Genomic DNA, 20,841 nt, shown 5'->3' with positions numbered 1-20,841 from the left:
GAAACCCCACACCAAGGATCCGGAATAATCAATAATATATTCACTGAGCAATCAACAACCATCAACAATGCACAATCAATATTACAACCATGTGAACTCATCTACACAAACTCTAAGATGGCCATCTTAATCTTATACATTCCTCACGTGAGCCCCACTCCTGACTCCCTCCGTGGTCAATGTCTCTCCTCTCCGCACACGGGCGGTTGAACGAGCCCCGGGCGGACGTGCTCTAAACGTGCCGTCTCGGACTGGGGCCGCGGCTGCAGCGCACCTCCTTGCCAAGCCACGGGGCAAACCCAGCGCGGCTTCCGACGCGAGCGAGGCCCAACGTGCGGACCCGTACGCGTCTTTGTAGACGGGGCAAAACCCCGCGCGGCTTCCGACGCGAGCGAGGCCCAACGTGCGGACCCGTACGCGTCTTTGTAGACGGGGCAAACTGTCCCGGACGCTTGGTTTCGTGCACGAACTCACGGTGACTGGACGTGTCAAAAGGTATTTACCGCCCAGGTCACTCCTCTCGCCAGACGTTTCGCAACGGCGCGTTTTCCGCGCAGCGTAAGGTCGATTCCACCTTCTCGTCGTCGCGGGGCGAGGAAGAAGAAGCCCCGTCCTTTTCTCTCCTCGTGTCTTTTCTTCTTCCGTTTCCGGCCACTTCCGTTTCCGGCCACTGGTTCCGAAGGGCTCCTGACCCTCCCATCACAACAACCCTTAATATAATACACACGGATAAGCAACCTGAATGGTAATTTACATACATTCACCTAAATATGTAACACTCCCCCCCTTCAAGAAAGAAAGTTTGAACCCAGCGAAAACTTTCTTTGCCGGCCAATTTGGAGAAACAAACCAGATCACTCAACCCCCCCACATTATCAGTTCCCCCTGGGCACAGTTATCACTTAAAAATAAAGCCAGTTAAGCCACTCGATAGCACTTTTCCGGGAGGCCAAGCCGAGTATTCACTACATGGATGCCTTTAGGAACGCGGAGTTCACGGTTAGTCCGTGCAGGAAAGTTCTCTACATGGGCGCCTTGAGGAACGTGGAGTTCACGGTTAGTCCGTGCAGGAAAGTTCTCTACATGGGCGCCTTGAGGAACGTGGAGTTCACGGTTAGTCCGTGCAGGAAAGTTCACTACATGGACGCCTTTAGGAACGGCGTTCACGGTTAATTCGTGTAGGAATCTTGGCTCGGTGGCTCCGCCGCCTTCAGTGCTTCAACTTCTCAGAACGTCCCTAATAATTAGGGTGGGACCACTGGTCCCTGTAGTCCCCTGAATACCGGTCTTCTTCTCGGCCACTACTTTGCCAATTCTTCCTTCGGGAGCGGCCGTAACTCAGGGAGCCTCCATAATAATATTGACTGCGGCCACCACCAAAACTACCGCCCAGTTGTCCTCTCCTGTAGACCTCTCGACGCCTACGAAATGCCTTCCCTACTGTTATGGTCCGACCCTCCAAATCCTTGCCATTCCAATTCTTCTCTGCCTCTCTGGCGTCTTTTGTGCTGGCAAACGTGACAAAGCCGAACCCTCTTGACTGTTGCGTTTCCCAGTCTCTTACCAACCGCACTTCCACCAGCGGCCCATATCTGTTGAAGACAGAGGTCAGAACTTCTTCCTCTGTTTTGAAGTTCAGTCCCCCTACAAATAACTTGGCACTTTTGTCACCATCCCGAGCTGGTGTGGTGTTATTTTCCCTGCTGGGCTCTTTATCAACCCTCAGGTTACCATAAACTTGACCCCCGGCCAAATCATTCCCGAGAACCACAGATACACCCTCTACAGGAAACGTGGCTTGTAAACCGACGGTGACCGGTCCTGACACCAAATCGGACTCCAACTGGATGACCTGAAGGGGAGCACTAACACCGCCCCCGATCCCCTGTAAACGAACACCCTCCCCCGTTGTCGTCTCCTCGGACCATGGCAAAATGCCTTCAAGCATTAAAGATTGATGGGCCCCTGTGTCTCTCAATATCCTAACCGGTCTCCGGTTAGTCGAGGCTCCATCCAGTGACACAAACCCCTCGGAAATAAATGGTTGGTAACCCTCTTGATGGCGATTTCTTACGCTAGCCATCGCATTCGGAGTTGTAATAGTCGGACTCCGCTCTGGGTTGTCCCTTTTCATGAGGTAACAACTGGACATCAAGTGTCCAGGTTTTTTGCAAAACGCGCAAGTAGGCCCGGAGGAAAAACTCGGGGTCTGCCTCGGGCCCCCCGAACTATAAGTTTGTCTTGGGCCCGCATCCCTCTGATTTCGAACCGGTGGGGTATCATAGTTGTCCCCATAATCATCTCGAGGCCGCCGCCATGTATGGTCGTTCTCCGCACCTGCTGTTCCCCACCTCCCCTGCGGAGATCTAGGCGAGGAGTTAGGTTCGTGGACCCCTATTCGGTGGGTTAAGGCATAATCATCTGCCATGGTGGCTGCGTCCCACAACTTTGGTACCTTCTTTTCCTGCAGGTACACTTTGATGTCCTCGTGGACACACTGCTGGAATTCCTCCACCAGGATCAAGTCCCGCAATGTTTCGAAGTCTTTCCCGACTCCTTTTGACTCACACCACCGATCAAACATGTTTTCTTTCACTCTGGCAAACTCCACATGGGTCTCACTCTCCCTCTTCCTGGCATTCCTGAATTTTTGCCTGTAAGCTTCCGGAACCAACTCATAGGCTTTGAGGATGTGCTTCTTCAGTACCTCATAATCTGCACATTGGTCCATTGGTAGCGCCGAATAAATTTCCTGAGCTTTCCCCACCAGCACACTTTGCACGAGTATGGTCCATGCCTCCTCCGGCCAGTTTAATTGTCGAGCCACTTTCTCAAAGTGTGGAAAAAATTTCGCGACTTCTTTTTCACTGAACGGTGGAACCAGCCTCACATGTCTGCCCACATCCCAGGTTTTCTGGTTAGGTGTCGACCCCGTCAGCAAGGGTGGTGCCTCTCCCCGTTCTCTCATTAACTCCAGCTCCTTGAATTTGATTTCTTGCTGAAGCTGCATGTCACGTTCCTTTAATTCCCTTTCCGCTTTTCTCTCCTCTGCTTCGAGGTCCCTTGCAGCTCTCCTTTCCTCTGCTTGTTCCTTTTCTCTTCTTTCCTGGAGTTCTCTTTCCACTCTCCTTTCCTCTGCTTGTTTCTCTTCTCTCCTCTCCTCTGCTTTCCTTTCTTCTTCTGCTCTTTCCTTTTCTGCTTTCCTTTCTTCTTCTGCTCTTTCCTTTTCTGCTTTCCTTTCTTCTTCTGCTCTTTCCTTTTCTGCTTTCCTTTCTTCTTCTGCTCTTTCCTTTTCTGCTTTCCTTTCTTCTTCTGCTCTTTCCTTTTCTGCTTTCCTTTCTTCTTCTGCTCTTTCCTTTTCTGCTTTCCTTTCTTCTTCTTTTAACCTTTCCTGGAGTTCTCTTTCCACTCTCCTTTCCTCTGCTTGCTTCTCTTCTCTCCTCTCTTCTGCTTTCCTTTCTTCCTCTGCTCTTTCCTTTTCTGCTTTCCTTTCTTCTTCTTTGATCCGTTCCTGGCTCCGTAATTGCAACTCCAGTTTCCGGAGCTCCACGTCTTCTGGTTCTTCGGGTAGCCACTCCCAGGCTAACTCGTCCCATGTTCCTAATCCCACCATAGATTGTATCACCGTGGCCTGCAACTCTGCCTTCCTCAAATTAGTTCGGACCTCCAAGTTAAAATGTTTGGCCAATTTCAAGAGATCCGACTTTAGCAATGCTCGGAACTGTGCCTCACTCGGGGTTACCCCAAAGTTCTGTGCCACAAACGCCATGGTGCCTATCGTTAACACCTGTTAACCTTCACCCCAAGACTTTCCCCAATTTCTCAAAAAAAAAATATTACCAATTAATAATTAATTAATAAATTTTAATTACCAAAATTATTATTATTTTATTATTTTATACACTTTTAGATCCCGGACGTAGACCCAATTGCGAAACCGCAAATCGTAATTTGGACGAGCCCCCAATTCTGTTACGTGGTCCTCCCGGTAACTACCTGGTCTTGGTGACCCCCGGACCGTGGGAGGGACCCCGCCAGAAAGATATATGGTTTATACGCTTTCGTAACGCAATCAATATGAATTCCGGTCAAGAAGAAACCCCACACCAAGGATCCGGAATAATCAATAATATATTCACTGAGCAATCAACAACCATCAACAATGCACAATCAATATTACAACCATGTGAACTCATCTACACAAACTCTAAGATGGCCATCTTAATCTTATACATTCCTCACGTGAGCCCCACTCCTGACTCCCTCCGTGGTCAATGTCTCTCCTCTCCGCACACGGGCGGTTGAACGAGCCCCGGGCGGACGTGCTCTAAACGTGCCGTCTCGGACTGGGGCCGCGGCTGCAGCGCACCTCCTTGCCAAGCCACGGGGCAAACCCAGCGCGGCTTCCGACGCGAGCGAGGCCCAACGTGCGGACCCGTACGCGTCTTTGTAGACGGGGCAAAACCCCGCGCGGCTTCCGACGCGAGCGAGGCCCAACGTGCGGACCCGTACGCGTCTTTGTAGACGGGGCAAACTGTCCCGGACGCTTGGTTTCGTGCACGAACTCACGGTGACTGGACGTGTCAAAAGGTATTTACCGCCCAGGTCACTCCTCTCGCCAGACGTTTCGCAACGGCGCGTTTTCCGCGCAGCGTAAGGTCGATTCCACCTTCTCGTCGTCGCGGGGCGAGGAAGAAGAAGCCCCGTCCTTTTCTCTCCTCGTGTCTTTTCTTCTTCCGTTTCCGGCCACTTCCGTTTCCGGCCACTGGTTCCGAAGGGCTCCTGACCCTCCCATCACAACAACCCTTAATATAATACACACGGATAAGCAACCTGAATGGTAATTTACATACATTCACCTAAATATGTAACAACATGAAGAATGCGAAAAGATTTCACCATCTCACTGTGAAGCCAGCGGAGACCTATGCAAAAGACCCATAGCTGTCATTGCTGTAAAGTGTAAAGGTGCTTTCATCAAGTACTGACCGAAGCAGTTGAATACTTTGGCAACCAGTGAATTTTGATTTGTACATTTTTTTTTGCAGGTATTCCTGACAGGTACAGCAGTGTTTAGTTTGGGAACCATGGGAACCCAATGACCACTCTGACAGAACTCTCTTCAGTTATGAATAATAAAAAAAAGGAAATTTGGAAAAAAAATTCTACATAATTGGTAATTAGTTTTAATGTGTCGTCGCGGTAGGGGATGAATACCTTTGCAGGCCACTGTATATACAACTATAACGGCACTCAGTAGAGAGCATACCTCCACCTGGTGAACAGTTTACGTTTAGTATCAGAGTAGACCAGAAAATCACAATACAGAATCACATTTAATCAAAACCAATCACAGGAATCACCATAGGTCCAGTCTTTCATACCGTGATCTATCCCTCGTTTTTGGCCATATCACTAAATAGTGAAGAATGACCTAAAACATTCTACTAGCTGGATCCGGATCCGGATCCGTATCTTCACCAAGATCGAATCGAATCGTCCTTGTCAGACACCAAAACCGGTCCAACATGTTTCGTCCAACTCCGTCCACAACTTTTTGAGATATCCTGCTGTGTATCGTTTTTGGCCCGATCTCCCAATGGTGAAGAATCACTTAAAATTATAGTAGCCGGATCCGAATCCGAATCGTCACCAAAATCTAATCGTTTCGTCGTTGTCACGTACGCGACATCTGTGCCAAATTTCCTCCGAATCCATCCACAACTTATTGAGATATTTTGTTCGCAAACGGACAGACAGACAGAGACGGACAGGGGTGAAAACATAACCTCCATCCACCTTTGGTGGCGCAGGTAATATCTAGCGGTTTTTTTTTCCTCTTCCATGACTGATCCGTAGCACCTATAGGCACCAAATTTTAGCCACACTATAAAGTGTATATCGGTATGCGGGATCAGGTAGTGCTGCCACAGGCAAAAGGTATAACCACATCGAGGCCAATAAATCCATAGCTTCTGAAAGTCCAACATGTCCCAGAATCACCCAACCAGGCAGCACAGGGAATCCCCCCCCCCAACCCCCACCCTACATCCCACGTCCCCCAACCCCCACCCTACATCCCACGTCCCCCAACCCCCACCCCACCTCCTCATATATACGCCTACCTACCGCCCCCCCTCCCCCTTACTTGTCTGCCTTTTCGTTGATGACAATAATCTATCTATAATTCCAGTAATCTCTGTATGTATGTCTGTATGTCTGTGACCGCTGTTTCTCGACAACCACGGGTCCGATATACTTTAAACTTGCCAGGTATATTGCTGGGGACCCGAGGATGTGCCTTTTCAAGGTTTCATATTAATCGGACAAGTAGTTACCGAGCTATGTCCAAAAAACGATTCAACCAATCAGAGAGCAGCGAGCTATCACGTGTGCCGAACGTGGCGAACAGACTCTGCCTCGGACGGCACATTTGAGAGCGTATTCATTTATTTCACGTTGGCAAACTATGTTGCCGTTAAACTATGTTTTAAAACTAATTAAAACTAATTTGCGATTCATCGTAACTGCGATTTGTCTTTACCAAACTCCGCAAGCCGTTCGCTTTGGACCAAACCATTTCATGTAAATAGAGGGGGGGGATTGTCACCGTACTCGCAAGCCGTTCGCTTTGGACCAAACCATTTCATGTAAATGGAGGGGGGGGGGATATAATTTTAGATATATATATAGTACGGGCATGCCCTAGTTTATTCAATTGGTATAAAATAGTGAACTCGTGATGGAGGAGAGGTAAAACAATGGATGGATTCACAAGAATGATCAACAGTACCGCAATTCCTGACTCCCCCTTTCGTGATGTCAAAATGAGTTCCATGTGCACGCTGAATGCTGTTCACCCCCGCCCTATGTCAACTTTCACCCCTGTCCCATCTCCCTTCCCTTTCGTATGCAGCACATGGTTGATAGTAGCATCACTGGCTGAGGGAAGGGGGGGAGGGGGAGGGAGGCATGGACATGCCGCAGATGCAGTTCCCTCTAAGATGGAGCATGAATTTGGCCAGGGTGCTGGCGATAGCACACCACCTATTCGCAAAGGACACCGTGGGATATTTAACGTGCACTATCAAATTCCGGAAGACGAGACACTTCGTTCAACGTCCATCTGAGGGATGGCACACGCAATTACTGCCTCGCCGTGCCCCTCACATTGATGCATCGCCCTGCCCCTCACATTGATGTCTCGCCCTGCCCCTCACATTGATGTCTCGCCCTGCCCCTCACATTGATGTCTCGCCCTGCCCCTCACATTGATGTCTCGCCCTGCCCCTCACATTGATGTCTCACCCTGCCCCTCACATTGATGTCTCGCCCTGCCCCTCACATTGATGTCTCGCCCTGCCCCTCACATTGATGTCTCGCCCTGCCCCTCACATTGATGTCTCGCCCTGCCCCTCACATTGATGTCTCGCCCTGCCCCTCACATTGATGTCTCGCCCTGCCCCTCACATTGATGTCTCGCCCTGCCCCTCACATTGATGCATGGCCCTGCCCCTCACATTGATGTCTCGCCCTGCCCCTGAGACACCAGGATGAGTTTGTAGCTAGGCCGAGATTCAAACTCAGGCGAGTGTGTGTACTTTTAGGCCATCCTGTGCCAGCACCCTCCTCCCCCTCCCCCCCGCCTCCCCCTCCCCCCCCCTCCCCAATCACACTTTTACTCCAACAAAGCGTCAATGCCTGAAATGTCAGTTTCTCCTTGCTTCCCACATCGCTTCGCACACTTTGATCAGCATCTTTGTCGATTCCATCCATTGTTCAAAGCCCTTCAATGTGAACGACCAACTTGTTTTAATTGCTCTATCCAGGCAGGAATTGGAGAACAAACAAGAGATGCTGATCGAAAACATGGAGCACTCGGGAAACGAGTTGGGGAAGAGCGAAAGTGACCAGAGTGCAGGAAAATGCATCATGTTTAAAATATCAGAGAAAAGTAGGTGGTCGATCGTTTCGCCGCTCGTTTATCATTGGTGGTGCCGTGCGCCGTTTATCATTGGTGGTGCCGTGCGCCGTTTATCATTGGTGGTGCCGTGCGCCGTTTATCATTGGTGGCGCCGTGCGCCGTTTATCATTGATGGTGCCGTGCGCCGTTTATCATTGGTGGCGCCGTGCGCCGTTTATCATTGGTGGTGCCGTGCGCCGTTTATCATTGGTGGCGCCGTGCGCCGTTTATCATTGGTGGCGCCGTGCGCCGTTTATCATTGGTGGTGCCGTGCGCCGTTTATCATTGGTGGTGCCGTGCGCCGTTTATCATTGGTGGTGCCGTGCACCGTTTATCATTGGTGGTGCCGTGCGCCGTTTATCATTGATGGTGCCGTGCGCCGTTTATCATTGGTGGCGCCATGCGCCGTTTATCATTGGTGGCGCCGTGCGCCGTTTATCATTGGTGGTGCCGTGCGCCGCTTATCATTGGTGGTGCCGTGCGCCGTTTATCATTGGTGGTGCCGTGCGCCGTTTATCATTGGTGGCGCCGTGCGCCGTTTATCATTGGTGGTGCCGTGCGCCGTTTATCATTGGTGGTGCCGTGCGCCGTTTATCATTGGTGGCGCCGTGCGCCGTTTATCATTGGTGGCGCCGTGCGCCGTTTATCATTGGTGGCGCCGTGCGCCGTTTATCATTGGTGGCGCCGTGCGCCGTTTATCATTGGTGGCGCCGTGCGCCGTTTATCATTGGTGGCGCCGTGCGCCGTTTATCATTGGTGGCGCCGTGCGCCGTTTATCATTGGTGGTGCCGTGCGCCGTTTATCATTGGTGGTGCCGTGCGCCGTTTATCATTGGTGGCGCCGTGCGCCGTTTATCATTGGTGGCGCCGTGCGCCGTTTATCATTGGTGGTGCCGTGCGCCGTTTATCATTGATGGTGCCGTGCGCCGTTTATCATTGGTGGCGCCGTGCGCCGTTTATCATTGGTGGTGCCGTGCGCCGTTTATCATTGGTGGTGCCGTGCGCCGTTTATCATTGGTGGTGCCGTGCGCCGTTTATCATTGGTGGTGCCGTGCGCCGTTTATCATTGGTGGTGCCGTGCGCCGTTTATCATTGGTGGTGCCGTGCGCCGTTTATCATTGGTGGCGCCGTGCGCCGTTTATCATTGGTGGCGCCGTGCGCCGTTTATCATTGGTGGTGCCGTGCGCCGTTTATCATTGGTGGTGCCGTGCACCGTTTATCATTGGTGGTGCCGTGCGCCGTTTATCATTGATGGTGCCGTGCGCCGTTTATCATTGGTGGCGCCGTGCGCCGTTTATCATTGGTGGCGCCGTGCGCCGTTTATCATTGGTGGCGCCGTGCGCCGTTTATCATTGGTGGTGCCGTGCGCCGCTTATCATTGGTGGTGCCGTGCGCCGTTTATCATTGGTGGTGCCGTGCGCCGTTTATCATTGGTGGCGCCGTGCGCCGTTTATCATTGGTGGCGCCGTGCGCCGTTTATCATTGGTGGTGCCGTGCGCCGTTTATCATTGGTGGCGCCGTGCGCCGTTTATCATTGGTGGCGCCGTGCGCCGTTTATCATTGGTGGCGCCGTGCGCCGTTTATCATTGGTGGCGCCGTGCGCCGTTTATCATTGGTGGCGCCGTGCGCCGTTTATCATTGGTGGCGCCGTGCGCCGTTTATCATTGGTGGTGCCGTGCGCCGTTTATCATTGGTGGTGCCGTGCGCCGTTTATCATTGGTGGCGCCGTGCGCCGTTTATCATTGGTGGCGCCGTGCGCCGTTTATCATTGGTGGTGCCGTGCGCCGTTTATCATTGATGGTGCCGTGCGCCGTTTATCATTGGTGGCGCCGTGCGCCGTTTATCATTGGTGGTGCCGTGCGCCGTTTATCATTGGTGGTGCCGTGCGCCGTTTATCATTGGTGGTGCCGTGCGCCGTTTATCATTGGTGGTGCCGTGCGCCGTTTATCATTGGTGGCGCCGTGCGCCGTTTATCATTGGTGGCGCCGTGCGCCGTTTATCATTGCTTGTGCCGTGCGCCGTTTATCATTGGTGGCGCCGTGCGCCGTTTATCATTGGTGGTGCCGTGCGCCGTTTATCATTGGTGGTGCCGTGCGCCGTTTATCATTGGTGGCGCCGTGCGCCGTTTATCATTGGTGGCGCCGTGCGCCGTTTATCATTGGTGGCGCCGTGCGCCGTTTATCATTGGTGGCGCCGTGCGCCGTTTATCATTGGTGGCACGAATGAATTGCGCATGAAAACGTTGCCTGCACCAACAGCAGCACTTGTGATGTGATGTGTGCGCCAGGGTACAGAACGGTGAACGCTTTGCTGCAGCGCATGTTCGAGCAAGACCTCGCGGATGAACCTGAGGACCAGGTGGACGCGGTTCCGTGTCGATTCACTTTGGACGGTGTTCTGTAAGGGGAGGATGAGCCTTAAATGTGGATCCATCAGGAAGCACAGGCCGAACGTTTCCTACATTTGTTTAGGTTCTGCGTATAACTACCAAATTGTGCAATAATCGAACAATCTAGAAGTACATTGATTTTGTCGCGCTATTGTGTAGATTTTGTACACGTTCATGTTTAATATTAGGCCACAAACTTAGTCGAGAATGGATGAAGTATTTTCATTTTTATAAGATTGTAACTGTGAATACGAGAGGACGACATTGCTGTGACACTTGGTTTTGGTGAAGGAATCACTTGCACTGGCAAAGTTGTTTATCCATTTGCCGCCTGGTTGTTGATTGCATTGTATAAAGTGCTTACCTGTTTGCTTTTGTTCGTTAGAGGACAGGATGTAGCTGAGGTGGTGCATCCACATTTGAACTGCCGATTCCGGGTTTAACTCCAAAACCCAATAAAATGTCACCCTGGTTTCACCTTTCAGCCAGAGTCAACGTGTGGTCTTTTAGGGTGGAATTAAGCTTACCATCTCATGCGCAACTAGATGGCGCTCGGAAGAGAGCATACCTCCACCTGGCTGAACAGTTTACGTTTTCAATCCCACTGATGGGCCGGATCTGGATTCGGACCTGAACCAAAATCTAATCCGCTTGTTCTTGTCACCCAACCAACTCGTCCACCAAGTTTAGTCATAACTTGTCCATAACTTTCAAAATTATCATGTTGCTTATCGACCGATCTCTCAATGGTGAAGAATCACATATTAATTAAATAATTCTCGTATCCGTATCCATATTGAGATCTTTACCAAAATCGAATCGATTAGTCCTTGTCTCACACACAACCTGTCTACAAAGTTTAGTCATAACTTTGAAAATTATCATGTCATTTTTCGCCCGATCTTTCAATGGTGAAGAATCACATATTAATTAAATAATTCTCGTATCCGTATCCATATTCAGATCTCTACCAAAATCGAATCGATTAGCCCTTGTCAGACACACAACCCGTCCACTAAGTTTCATCCAAATCCGTCCATAACTTTTTGACATATCCTGCTATAGGTTGGTTTTAGCCCTGTCTCTCAATGGTGAAGAATCATTAAAAATTAAATAATTGTCGTATCCGAATCTCTATTCAGATCTTCACCAAAATCGAATCGATTAGTCCTTGTCAGACACACAACCTGTCCACCAAGTTTAGTCATAACTTGTCCATAACTTTGAAAATTATCATGTTGCTTATCGCCCGATCTCTCAATGGTGAAGAATCGCTTAAAAATTAAATAATTCTCGTATCTGTATCCATATTCAGATGTTCACCAAAATCGAATCGATTAGCCCTTGTCAGACACAACCTGTCCACCAAGTTTAGTCTTAACTTGTCCATAACTTTGAAAATTATCATGTCATTTTTCGCCCGATCTTTCAATGGTGAAGAATCACATATTAATTAAATAATTATCGTATCCGAATCCATATTCAGATCTTCACCAAAATAGATTCGATTATTCCTTGTCAGACACCAAACTTGTCCACCAAGTTTCGTCCAAATCCATCCATAAATTTTTGAGATATCCTGCTATATATAGTTTTGGTCCTATCACTCAATGGTGAAGAATCACTTAAAAATTCAAGTAGCCGGATCCGAATTCGGATCTTCACCAAAATCTAATCATTTTGTCCTCGTCACATACGTTACCTCTCTGCCAAATCTCGTCCGAATCCGTCCACAACGTTGAGATATTTTATTCACAAACAGACAGGGCTGAAAACAACCTGCATGCACCTTTGGTGGTGAAGGTAATTATTTCCTGGTGGCCATAAAACTATTGCAGGTGTTTCCTATCCTAAATCTCGACGGGATGGTGCATCAATGGCATAGCCACCTTCCAGGTTGATGCATCCAGTCACCATGGAAGTTTACTGTGTGTGTGTGATTTTACAACTTTCAAAAATGTAACGAAAAGGAAACTAGATGTAACGACCTTGTCTGTCACTGATAGCTTAAGCAATTGACTCAGCTTTGAAGAAGAGGAATGCGGAGTCTTGTTACCTTGATATAGAACGGCTGCATTGAGGGTTCAGCACAAGATGGAATTGCTGAAGATGCCAAATTCGAGGTGTTGGAGGGAAAGAGGCACAACATAACGATGAACAGAAAAGCAACCTCGAACTGAGATGAAGGCTTTTTCTTGTGCTCCTGGAGTAGTTTGGATGTCGAAGGAAGTCGTCGTTTTACTTGCGAAGGCCAGTGCTTGCATTGATGCACAGGTAAAACGATGGATGGATTCGGCAGAATGTTTCAGCAATGCTGACCACCATCGGAAGCAAGGAGAATTGTGGGTGAGATTCAAAATGAATGAATTGTTGATTTAAATACATTTTCAGCATTTTGGATTAAATTTCTTTGCTAAAGTCCTGTTAGTTGCTGATTCCAGTAGGATGAATGGTCGTGGTTGTGCATTGCTCTTGCCACCTTTCTAATTACAGGTCGGCACATATGTCGTCGCTCCGGTTAATGGTGTTTCCTTTTAGTTCCCTTGATCAAGTTGGAAGCAAAGATTCCTGACATTGCGACGTCCGATTTTCGAGTCGTGTGCCAAGCAAAGATTTGTCAAATGAAGATTGAATGGACCTGCAGTGGAACTACTGTGAGCTGCTGAAGTTGAAGATTGAATGGACCTACAGTGGAACTACTGTGAGCTGCTGAAGTTGAAGATTGAATGGACCTACAGTGGAACTACTGTGAGCTGGTGAAGTTGAAGATTGAATGGACCTGCAGTGGAACTACTGTGAGCTGGTGAAGTTGAAGATTGAATGGACCTGCAGTGGAACTACTGTGAGCTGGTGAAGTTGAAGATTGAATAGACCTACAGTGGAACTACTGTGAGCTGGTGAAGTTGAAGATTGAATGGACCTGCAGTGGAACTACTGTGAGCTGGTGAAGTTGAAGATTGAATGGACCTACAGTGGAACTACTGTGAGCTGGTGAAGTTGAAGATTGAATAGACCTACAGTGGAACTACTGTGAGCTGGTGAAGTTGAAGATTGAATGGACCTGCAGTGGAACTACTGTGTGCTGGTGAAGTTGAAGATTGAATGGACCTACAGTGGAACTACTGTGAGCTGGTGAAGTTGAAGATTGAATGGACCTACAGTGGAACTACTGTGAGCTGGTGAAGTTGAAGATTGAATGGACCTGCAGTGGAACTACTGTGCACTGGTGAAGTTGAAGATTGAATTGACCTGCAGTGGAACTACTGTGTGCTGGTGAAGTTGAAGATTGAATGGACCTGCAGTGGAACTACTGTGAGCTGGTGAAGTTGAAGATTGAATAGACCTACAGTGGAACTACTGTGCACTGGTGAAGTTGAAGATTGAATGGACCTGCAGTGGAACTACTGTGAGCTGGTGAAGTTGAAGATTGAATAGACCTACAGTGGAACTACTGTGAGCTGGTGAAGTTGAAGATTGAATGGACCTGCAGTGGAACTACTGTGAGCTGGTGAAGTTGCTCCTGTCGAAACGCCACCCCAGCGGAAGTCGACTACAAAAGGAATGGATTTTCAGCTTATCCACAAAGCAATGATTATTTTTAGCGAGGATGGTCCGAGGAGAGACCGCAGTTCCCAAGTTGCTAGGTTGGTTGAATGAATGAATGAATGAATATGAATGAATGAATGAATGATCGTTTTAATGCCATTTCCCCCACTAGAGCAGGGGTTAGCCTTGCGGGCCCTATGACAATCATGGTTCCCTGTTTGAGGCAATGTTTTTATGGCCGGATGCCCTTCTTGACGCCAACCCTTGGTCACGCTCTTACGATGCGCAGGGACACGGTGTACATCTATCTATAATTCCAGTAATCTCTGTGTGTCTGTGTGTCTGTGTGTCTGTGTGTCTGTGTGTCTGTGTGTCTGTGTGTCTGTGTGTCTGTGACCGCTGTTTCTCGACAACCACGGGTCCGATATACTTGAAACTTGCCAGGTATATTGCTGGGGACCCGAGGATGTGCCTTTTCAAGGTTTCATATTAATCGGACAATTACTTACCGAGCTATGTCCAAAAAACGATTCAACCAATCAGAGAGCAGCGAGCTATCACGTGTGCCGAACGTGGCGATCAGACTCTGCCTCGGACGGCACATTTGACAGCGTATTCATTTATTTCACGTTGGAAAACTATGTTGCCGTTAAACTATGTTTTAAAACGAATTCAAACTGCGATTAAATTAAAACGATTCATCCTAACTGCGATTTGCGAACTTCCGGACAGTGAAGACTGTCCGGCAGCACGCTTTCCGGCAGCCAATCACAGAACGCTTTGTTGCGTAGGCGTGGCCGATGTGAGACGAGCGGAGCTGAGCGCGTTACGAGCTGACCGCCATTACGGTACGTAATTCGATTTCTTATGCGCATTATTTCTCCCAATTCAGTCAGAGCGAAGGGCGGAAGCGAAGAGCGTTGTTTTTTTTGTTTACGGGCGTACGGGCGGGGTAGAACGTACGGGTAGCGTTTTTTTTTTTTTTTGGCAAGGAACGGGCACCCACGTACGGGCAATGCCCTAGTATTCTAAATGGGGGTACACACCGTGATCATTCATCCCAGCAAGCTGGTACTCAATTTGCCGACCTCGGAAGGATGACAGGCTGAGTCAACCCCCCTGGTGTTAATTCAGCGATCGACCGGGATTCCAACCCAGGATCCCAAACCTGCACCCTAACCGCTAAGCCAACACCAGGCTACGTTGATGCCATTAATTGTTCGAATGACCTATGACAGTCCCAAAGAAAGTGAGCCAAAATTCATAAATTCTGCAAGGTGGAACCGAAGCAGGAAGAGAAGCCACAAGAGTCTACACATTCAGTTTAATCCGTGGATGGAGCAGCAGACGAACCTTCCCCTTCATGCACATAACTCCGCACAATAAGCAAGCTTCAAAATCATTTTTGGTGAGTGCACATGCTATTTATACTTTATATTAAAATAACATTTAAACATGTATAACAACTTGTATGGTCTTTGAGAGAATATTCCTGTTGGGCTCGAAGGAATGTAACTGGCCTTTGTACATGGTTACCTATGGGGGAAAATTCTTTGCTTTTGCAGTTTCACTTTACGCAGCACTTTCCAGGAACGCAACCCCGACACATTGACCGGGTCCAGAGTGCAAGTGTTTGCTGAGCTTATAGATGGAAAGTGGTTCAGAGAGAATGAAAAGTATAAGTTCAGGAAAGTAGCTAAAGTAGAGAAACGGTTACAGATGAGTTTGGATGTCTTCAGACAGGTAAAGTGCAAGATCATACAAAGGTGATGGCAGTGATAGTTAATTTAAAAGATTATCCATTATATTGGTCAGAAGATTGTGGAATCATGACATGGAAAAACGGGGGGGGGGGGGGGGGGGAGGTGAGGCAGGGGAGTCTCGTGGAATGTTAGAGCGAGGCCAGAGGTCAAAGGTCAAGAGGTAATGCCCTTTTCCTGACAGAGTTAACGTCCAAATGTCAGCTCTTTCCCACGATGGTTGGCATCCTTCAATCGACATTCTGTCGATTTCATTCATAATATTGTTGCGGAAATGAGGATTGTTTTTTTATTGTGTTGTATTGTATCGTAAATTGTGTGAATTATTGCTTTAGTCTGGACCCTCCTGCCTCCAGTGTTGTATGAAGGTCAAAGGGCGTTCCCGTAGTTAATTCCGTAAAGCATACACGTCAGCCAATTATAGATTTCCCCCTGGTTGATAGTTATATATTATTATGTGTATTAGGGTAAGGCCTTGTCTTCCATTAAGATGACACTCCATTGCACTGCATTAAATAAGAGTAGATCCCCTTTCATCATTGCCAAGCCTCGATTGCAAATTCCATCCCCTCCAAAACCACCATTGAACATGTGCTCGGGTCGGGGAAGAAAGGCGTGCCCACCCGTCGTCATCAAGGGCGTAGCCAGAGGGTCGCGCGACCAACCAGGGCCGAGGTGAGCACACCGATGGGCGTGTCCTGAAGGCCGGCGGCTTAATAGCCGGAGGCGCTATAAAGGCGCGCGCGCAAGAAGTTGTCGGGGGTCAGTGGTTGCGTTGAGTTGTCAGTGGTTGTCGGTGGTGAGGAGTTGGTTGGTGGTTGGTGGCTAAAAGTACAGTTGTTGTTGAAGGAGGAAGGGTTGATGAAGAAAGAGAGTGGCGTGGGAGGAGGACGAGTTGAGTGTGGCGTTAAGTGGCAATAAAAGGAGCTGAAGAGCCCGGAGTCCAGCACGAAGCGCCCACCCGCTCGGGGTGAACAATACGCGCCGCTGCACACGAAGGCTTTCCCGCCAAGAACGCGAGTCGACTCCTGGAGCGGGACCTCGACGCCTGCAGTGGCCTGGGCTTTCCCATTCCTCTTTCCAGCCAATCCACTCTGCAATTCCCCGTGTGAGTCCGTCTTTGTTTGTTCTGTCCTGGGTATTTAAGTAAGCTCGTATAAGCTAGCATTGCACTGTCTCTAAAATCTTCTGTAAATTATTTTCTTATCTTTCCTTCTCCTTAGTTTTTTTGAGCTTGTAAATAGCAAATAAATTATATTCGTATTTCCAACCTTTTTGCCTGCTTCTTCTTCACATCCGTGTCGCCTTAGTCTTTTCCCTATTGAATATCTGTGGCGCGATCCGGCCAACGTTCGGGAATCGGGTTAGTCGGGGTAACTGTACGACCGCGGGGCCATCCGCTCGGCAAACACAACACCTTATCCGCGGGCCGTAACAATTGGTATCTGCGAGTGAGATACGAGGCCCGAACCAAATTTTTAAAACATCAAGAAAAAATTTGGTCAAAATTTGGAGCGGCCGAAATTTGTTTTGTTTTACAAAACCCGAATTTTGAAATCGCGCCATGGCTGGTCAAGACGACGGGATGTCGGTGGGAGAGATAGACGGGGTAGAATCGACCCAGGACCTCGGGGAAATGTATGTGGAGGAAAGGGAAGAGGAGAACAATGAGGAGGTGGTTGAGGAGGTATCAGGCGCGCAAAATGGCGCCCTCGCGCACGAGGTTGAGGAGGCACAAAATGGTGGCGCTGCGGCAGCCGAGACCGCAGCACTGGGGAAATTGGACCTCTTCGCGGCACAGATGATGGGGTATATGAAAAAAATGGCTGAAAAATCCAGCAGGGACATGGACAATAAATTTGAGGGGTTAGACAAGAAATTTGAGGGGTTAGACAATGGGATAGAAGGGGTGAAACATGGGTTAACGGGGGTGGAAAATAGAATGGCTGCTCAGGAGAATCAGATAGAGGGGGTGAAAAATGGGTTAGAGGGGTTAGAAAACAAGATGGAAAACAAATTGCGGGAAATAGGGGAGCAATCCGCCCGAGAAATTAAACAAATGGGAGAGCAGATAGAGGAGGTGAAAATCGGGTTAGAAGGTAAATTGGATGCTCAGAGGGATGAATTGGGACAGATGAGGGTGGCATCCACTAAGGAGATGAAAGAGGAGATACGACGAGGTGTAAGCGAGGAGGTCTCGGGGGTACGCGAGGAGGTCTCGGGGGTACGCGAGGAGGTCTCGGGGGTACGCGAGGAGGTAAAGCGAGGTGAAAAGCGTATGGAGAAAGAGGTGGGGAATAGAGGGTCTGACGAGGGGAGTAGAACAGCTGACGGTGGGACAAAAAGAACTAGTGGAGCAGGTACAAAATAACACTGCGGTACTAGGAGGGTTAAAAGCCACACAAAACGACTTAATAGCGACACAGAGGCAATGTCAGATGGTACGTGAGGGACTGACGAGGTTGGACGAGGTGACAGAAGTAATGGAGACGAAGGACCGGGAGGTGAGGAAGCACATAGAGACGGTCAAGATAGCCTTAGAGGACGAGATTGAGGAGACGCACCGGGGGATAAAAGAGGTGAAGCAAAAGTTAAAGGAGGTGGAAGAGGGGGTGAGTGAAATTAAGAAGAGACGGACAGAAACTAAGAGAGAAATACAGGAGGAGGTGATGGAATATGTACAAGGTTCGGTGCTCAAATCATGATGGTGTGCTCGCTAACCAAATAAAGAGTTTGCAGGTGGTGAAGGAGGTGCGGAGACGAGGTGCCAAGGTGAGTGGCGATATACGAGGAAATGTATATGATGTGAGGGGAGCTTCAGTCGGCTTGGGGGTTGATTTGGATCCGGGTGTTCGTGAGAGGCCGTTGGTGAAGTGTGCGACAGGTACGGTGTGCGAAGGAGGAGGTGTGCGAGAATGTCCGACTCTGGGGTGTGTGAGGAAAAAGTGCGCGCCAAGGAGTGAGTGTGCTGTCGAGAGTGAGTCGGTCGTAGCGCGTGTGCGAGGGAGCACATGGAAGCGCGTAGTGGGGAGTGTTACAGAGGATGTAACGAGAGAGTGTACACCTGTGGTGAGTGTTACGGAGGGAGTAACGAGAGAGTGTGCGCAAGAGGATGCACGAGAAAGGTGTGTAACGGACAGGTGCATGAGGAAAGAGTGCGCTGTCAACAGTAAGGAAGAATGCACACCTGTGGTGAGTGTAACGGAGGGTGTAACGGGAGAGTGCGCAAGAGTGTGCGCGAGAAAGGTGTGTAACGGACAGGTGCATGAGTACAGAGTACGCTGTCGAGAGTAAGGGTGAGTGCGCGACCGAGTGTGGAGGTGAGAGTAGTAAGAGTGACACGGAGCGTGAGTTGGTTGTGGCAGGTGAGAGAGGATGTACACCTGGAATGAGAGGATGTACACCTGGAATGGAAGGATGCACACCTGGAATGGTAGAGCATGTGTGGGAATGCACCCTGGAATTAGTAGTGAGGCACGTGGTTGGGTGTGCGAGTGAGCACACCTGTGATTGTCACAGAGGAGGTGACCGAGAAGGGGGCGCGAAGAGGTGTGTTGGTGAGGTGTGTGATCAAGTCTAAGCGGAATGAGTGTACCTGGGTGTGTCAGGGAAGGTGCAATGACCAAGAGCATGGAGACGGCTGGATGTGTGAGGGTGAAAGGGGTAGCGTATGCGTGTGAGCATGCAGGTGAAGCATCGACGGTAACCGGGTTAGCGGTTCGAGCGACTTATAGCCGAATCGGGCCCTGGGTGCGCGCCGGGCAGCTTCGCGTGCCGCGAGGACCAGCGGGGATCCGAACCACGGCGGTTTCGAAAGAATCGCCGTACGCGATCCACGCCGGGCCGCGCTTTGAACGGCCGCGTCCGTGCTCCACTAGGCGGAGCGGGCAGCCCGATAGGAAGGGTCGTCATGGCGACCCCTTTTTGTTGAGGCGTTCCGGCAGGTCGAGATGGGGCCATTGGACGGCTCTGTGCCGAGATGGTGCGTGGGATCTCGGCCCGGGTAAGCGTCCTTCCCTTCACCGAGTGTCGGACGCATCCAGCCGCCGGCACCAAACGACCCGCATTCATTGAAGCCGAGCTTTAGAAGTGAATTGGCGCACCGAGAGGCACTAGTGAGAAGACTGATGACGAGGATAGTGGTTTGGACCCGAAATTGAAAAGCGAAATTTAATGATTGGCAAAGGATTGGCAGTAATGATTGGCAGATGATGGGTAGTGATTGGCAAATTTTTGATTGGTTGAAATTTGGTGTGCAAAATTGATAGTGGGAGATGCCCGATGTGGTGGGATGGCAACTCTGTCATCCCTCACAACGGGGGCAAAGGAACACTAGACTTATGGGGTTTATGGCAGTGTAAGCTCGCCGAGGGAGGGTTAGGATATAATGATCGGGACCTAGAAGATGACCTTAGGTAACGTTAAGATTAGGTAGTGACAATGATACCTGTAGTGGGGACGCAGGTAGATTAGAGTGGAGGATAATGACGTGGTATGTGCTTAGTTTAAAGGGAAGACGGGGAGCACTAAGTTAGCAGGGCAACAGGTAGATTAGATGATGCCGTGTGTAAGGAACAGGTGTGATTGCACAGGTGTGCAACTGAACAGGTGTGTGGAGCAGTGTATGAGGGAGTGATGGTGATGTGTGTTGTGTTGACCAAATGGTCCAGGAAGGAAGGAGGGTGCAGGTGGCACCAGGTGTGATTGCACAGGTATGCAACGACAGGTGTATGGAGAATGGTTATGTGGAATAAATGGTATGGAGTATATGGAGTATTGGAATGGATGGTCGTGGAGTGAGTATGGTGGAAACTATGGAGTGGAGTGGATGGTGCGAAGGTGTGAATGGGGGAAGGATGGTCCCCCATCACGAATACCCGGGGAGGGTAGTGTAAGTGTTAGGTAGAGGGTATAGGTAAATTGTGGTGGGATATTGGCATCTGTGGTGCGGGTGAAAGAATGGTGTTTGGATGGGTGCATTAGTGTTGTGGAAATGGCTGGGCGTGTAGCCTGTTAGTGTGTGTAGTTGGTTTGGGCACTCCACCACTGTGAGGATGTCGGCCAGGTGAGGCCGCAGGTGGGCTCTGGGAGCCGGTAGAGTTGTTGTGGATGGGGCCCGAGGATCCAGAGGACGGACCTGGGTAGCCCAGTGCCAGAGGGCACCAAGGGGTGACAGAGCCAGGA

General features: G+C 49.6%; 1 protein-coding gene across 1 annotated transcript in view; it reads left to right on the top strand.

Annotated features, from left to right (window-relative positions):
* Positions 1-10,835, top strand: part of LOC137435365 (two pore channel protein 2) — a 65,544-nt gene extending 54,709 nt beyond the window's left edge. The window contains exons 18-19 of the mRNA XM_068129084.2: positions 7,830-7,954; positions 10,250-10,835. Of these exons, the coding sequence (XP_067985185.2) occupies positions 7,830-7,954; positions 10,250-10,365 (241 nt within the window). The 3' untranslated portion in view covers positions 10,366-10,835. The remainder of the gene's footprint in view (positions 1-7,829; positions 7,955-10,249) is intronic.
* Positions 10,836-20,841: the final 10,006 nt, after the last annotated feature.

This window comes from Myxine glutinosa, chromosome 9 (assembly GCF_964187855.1).
Source record: "Myxine glutinosa chromosome 9, kmMyxGlut1.1, whole genome shotgun sequence".
NCBI classification, from domain to species: domain Eukaryota; kingdom Metazoa; phylum Chordata; class Myxini; order Myxiniformes; family Myxinidae; genus Myxine; species Myxine glutinosa.
The sequence above is the reverse complement of the archived record's forward strand: the minus strand, read 5'-3'. Positions and strand labels throughout refer to the sequence as shown.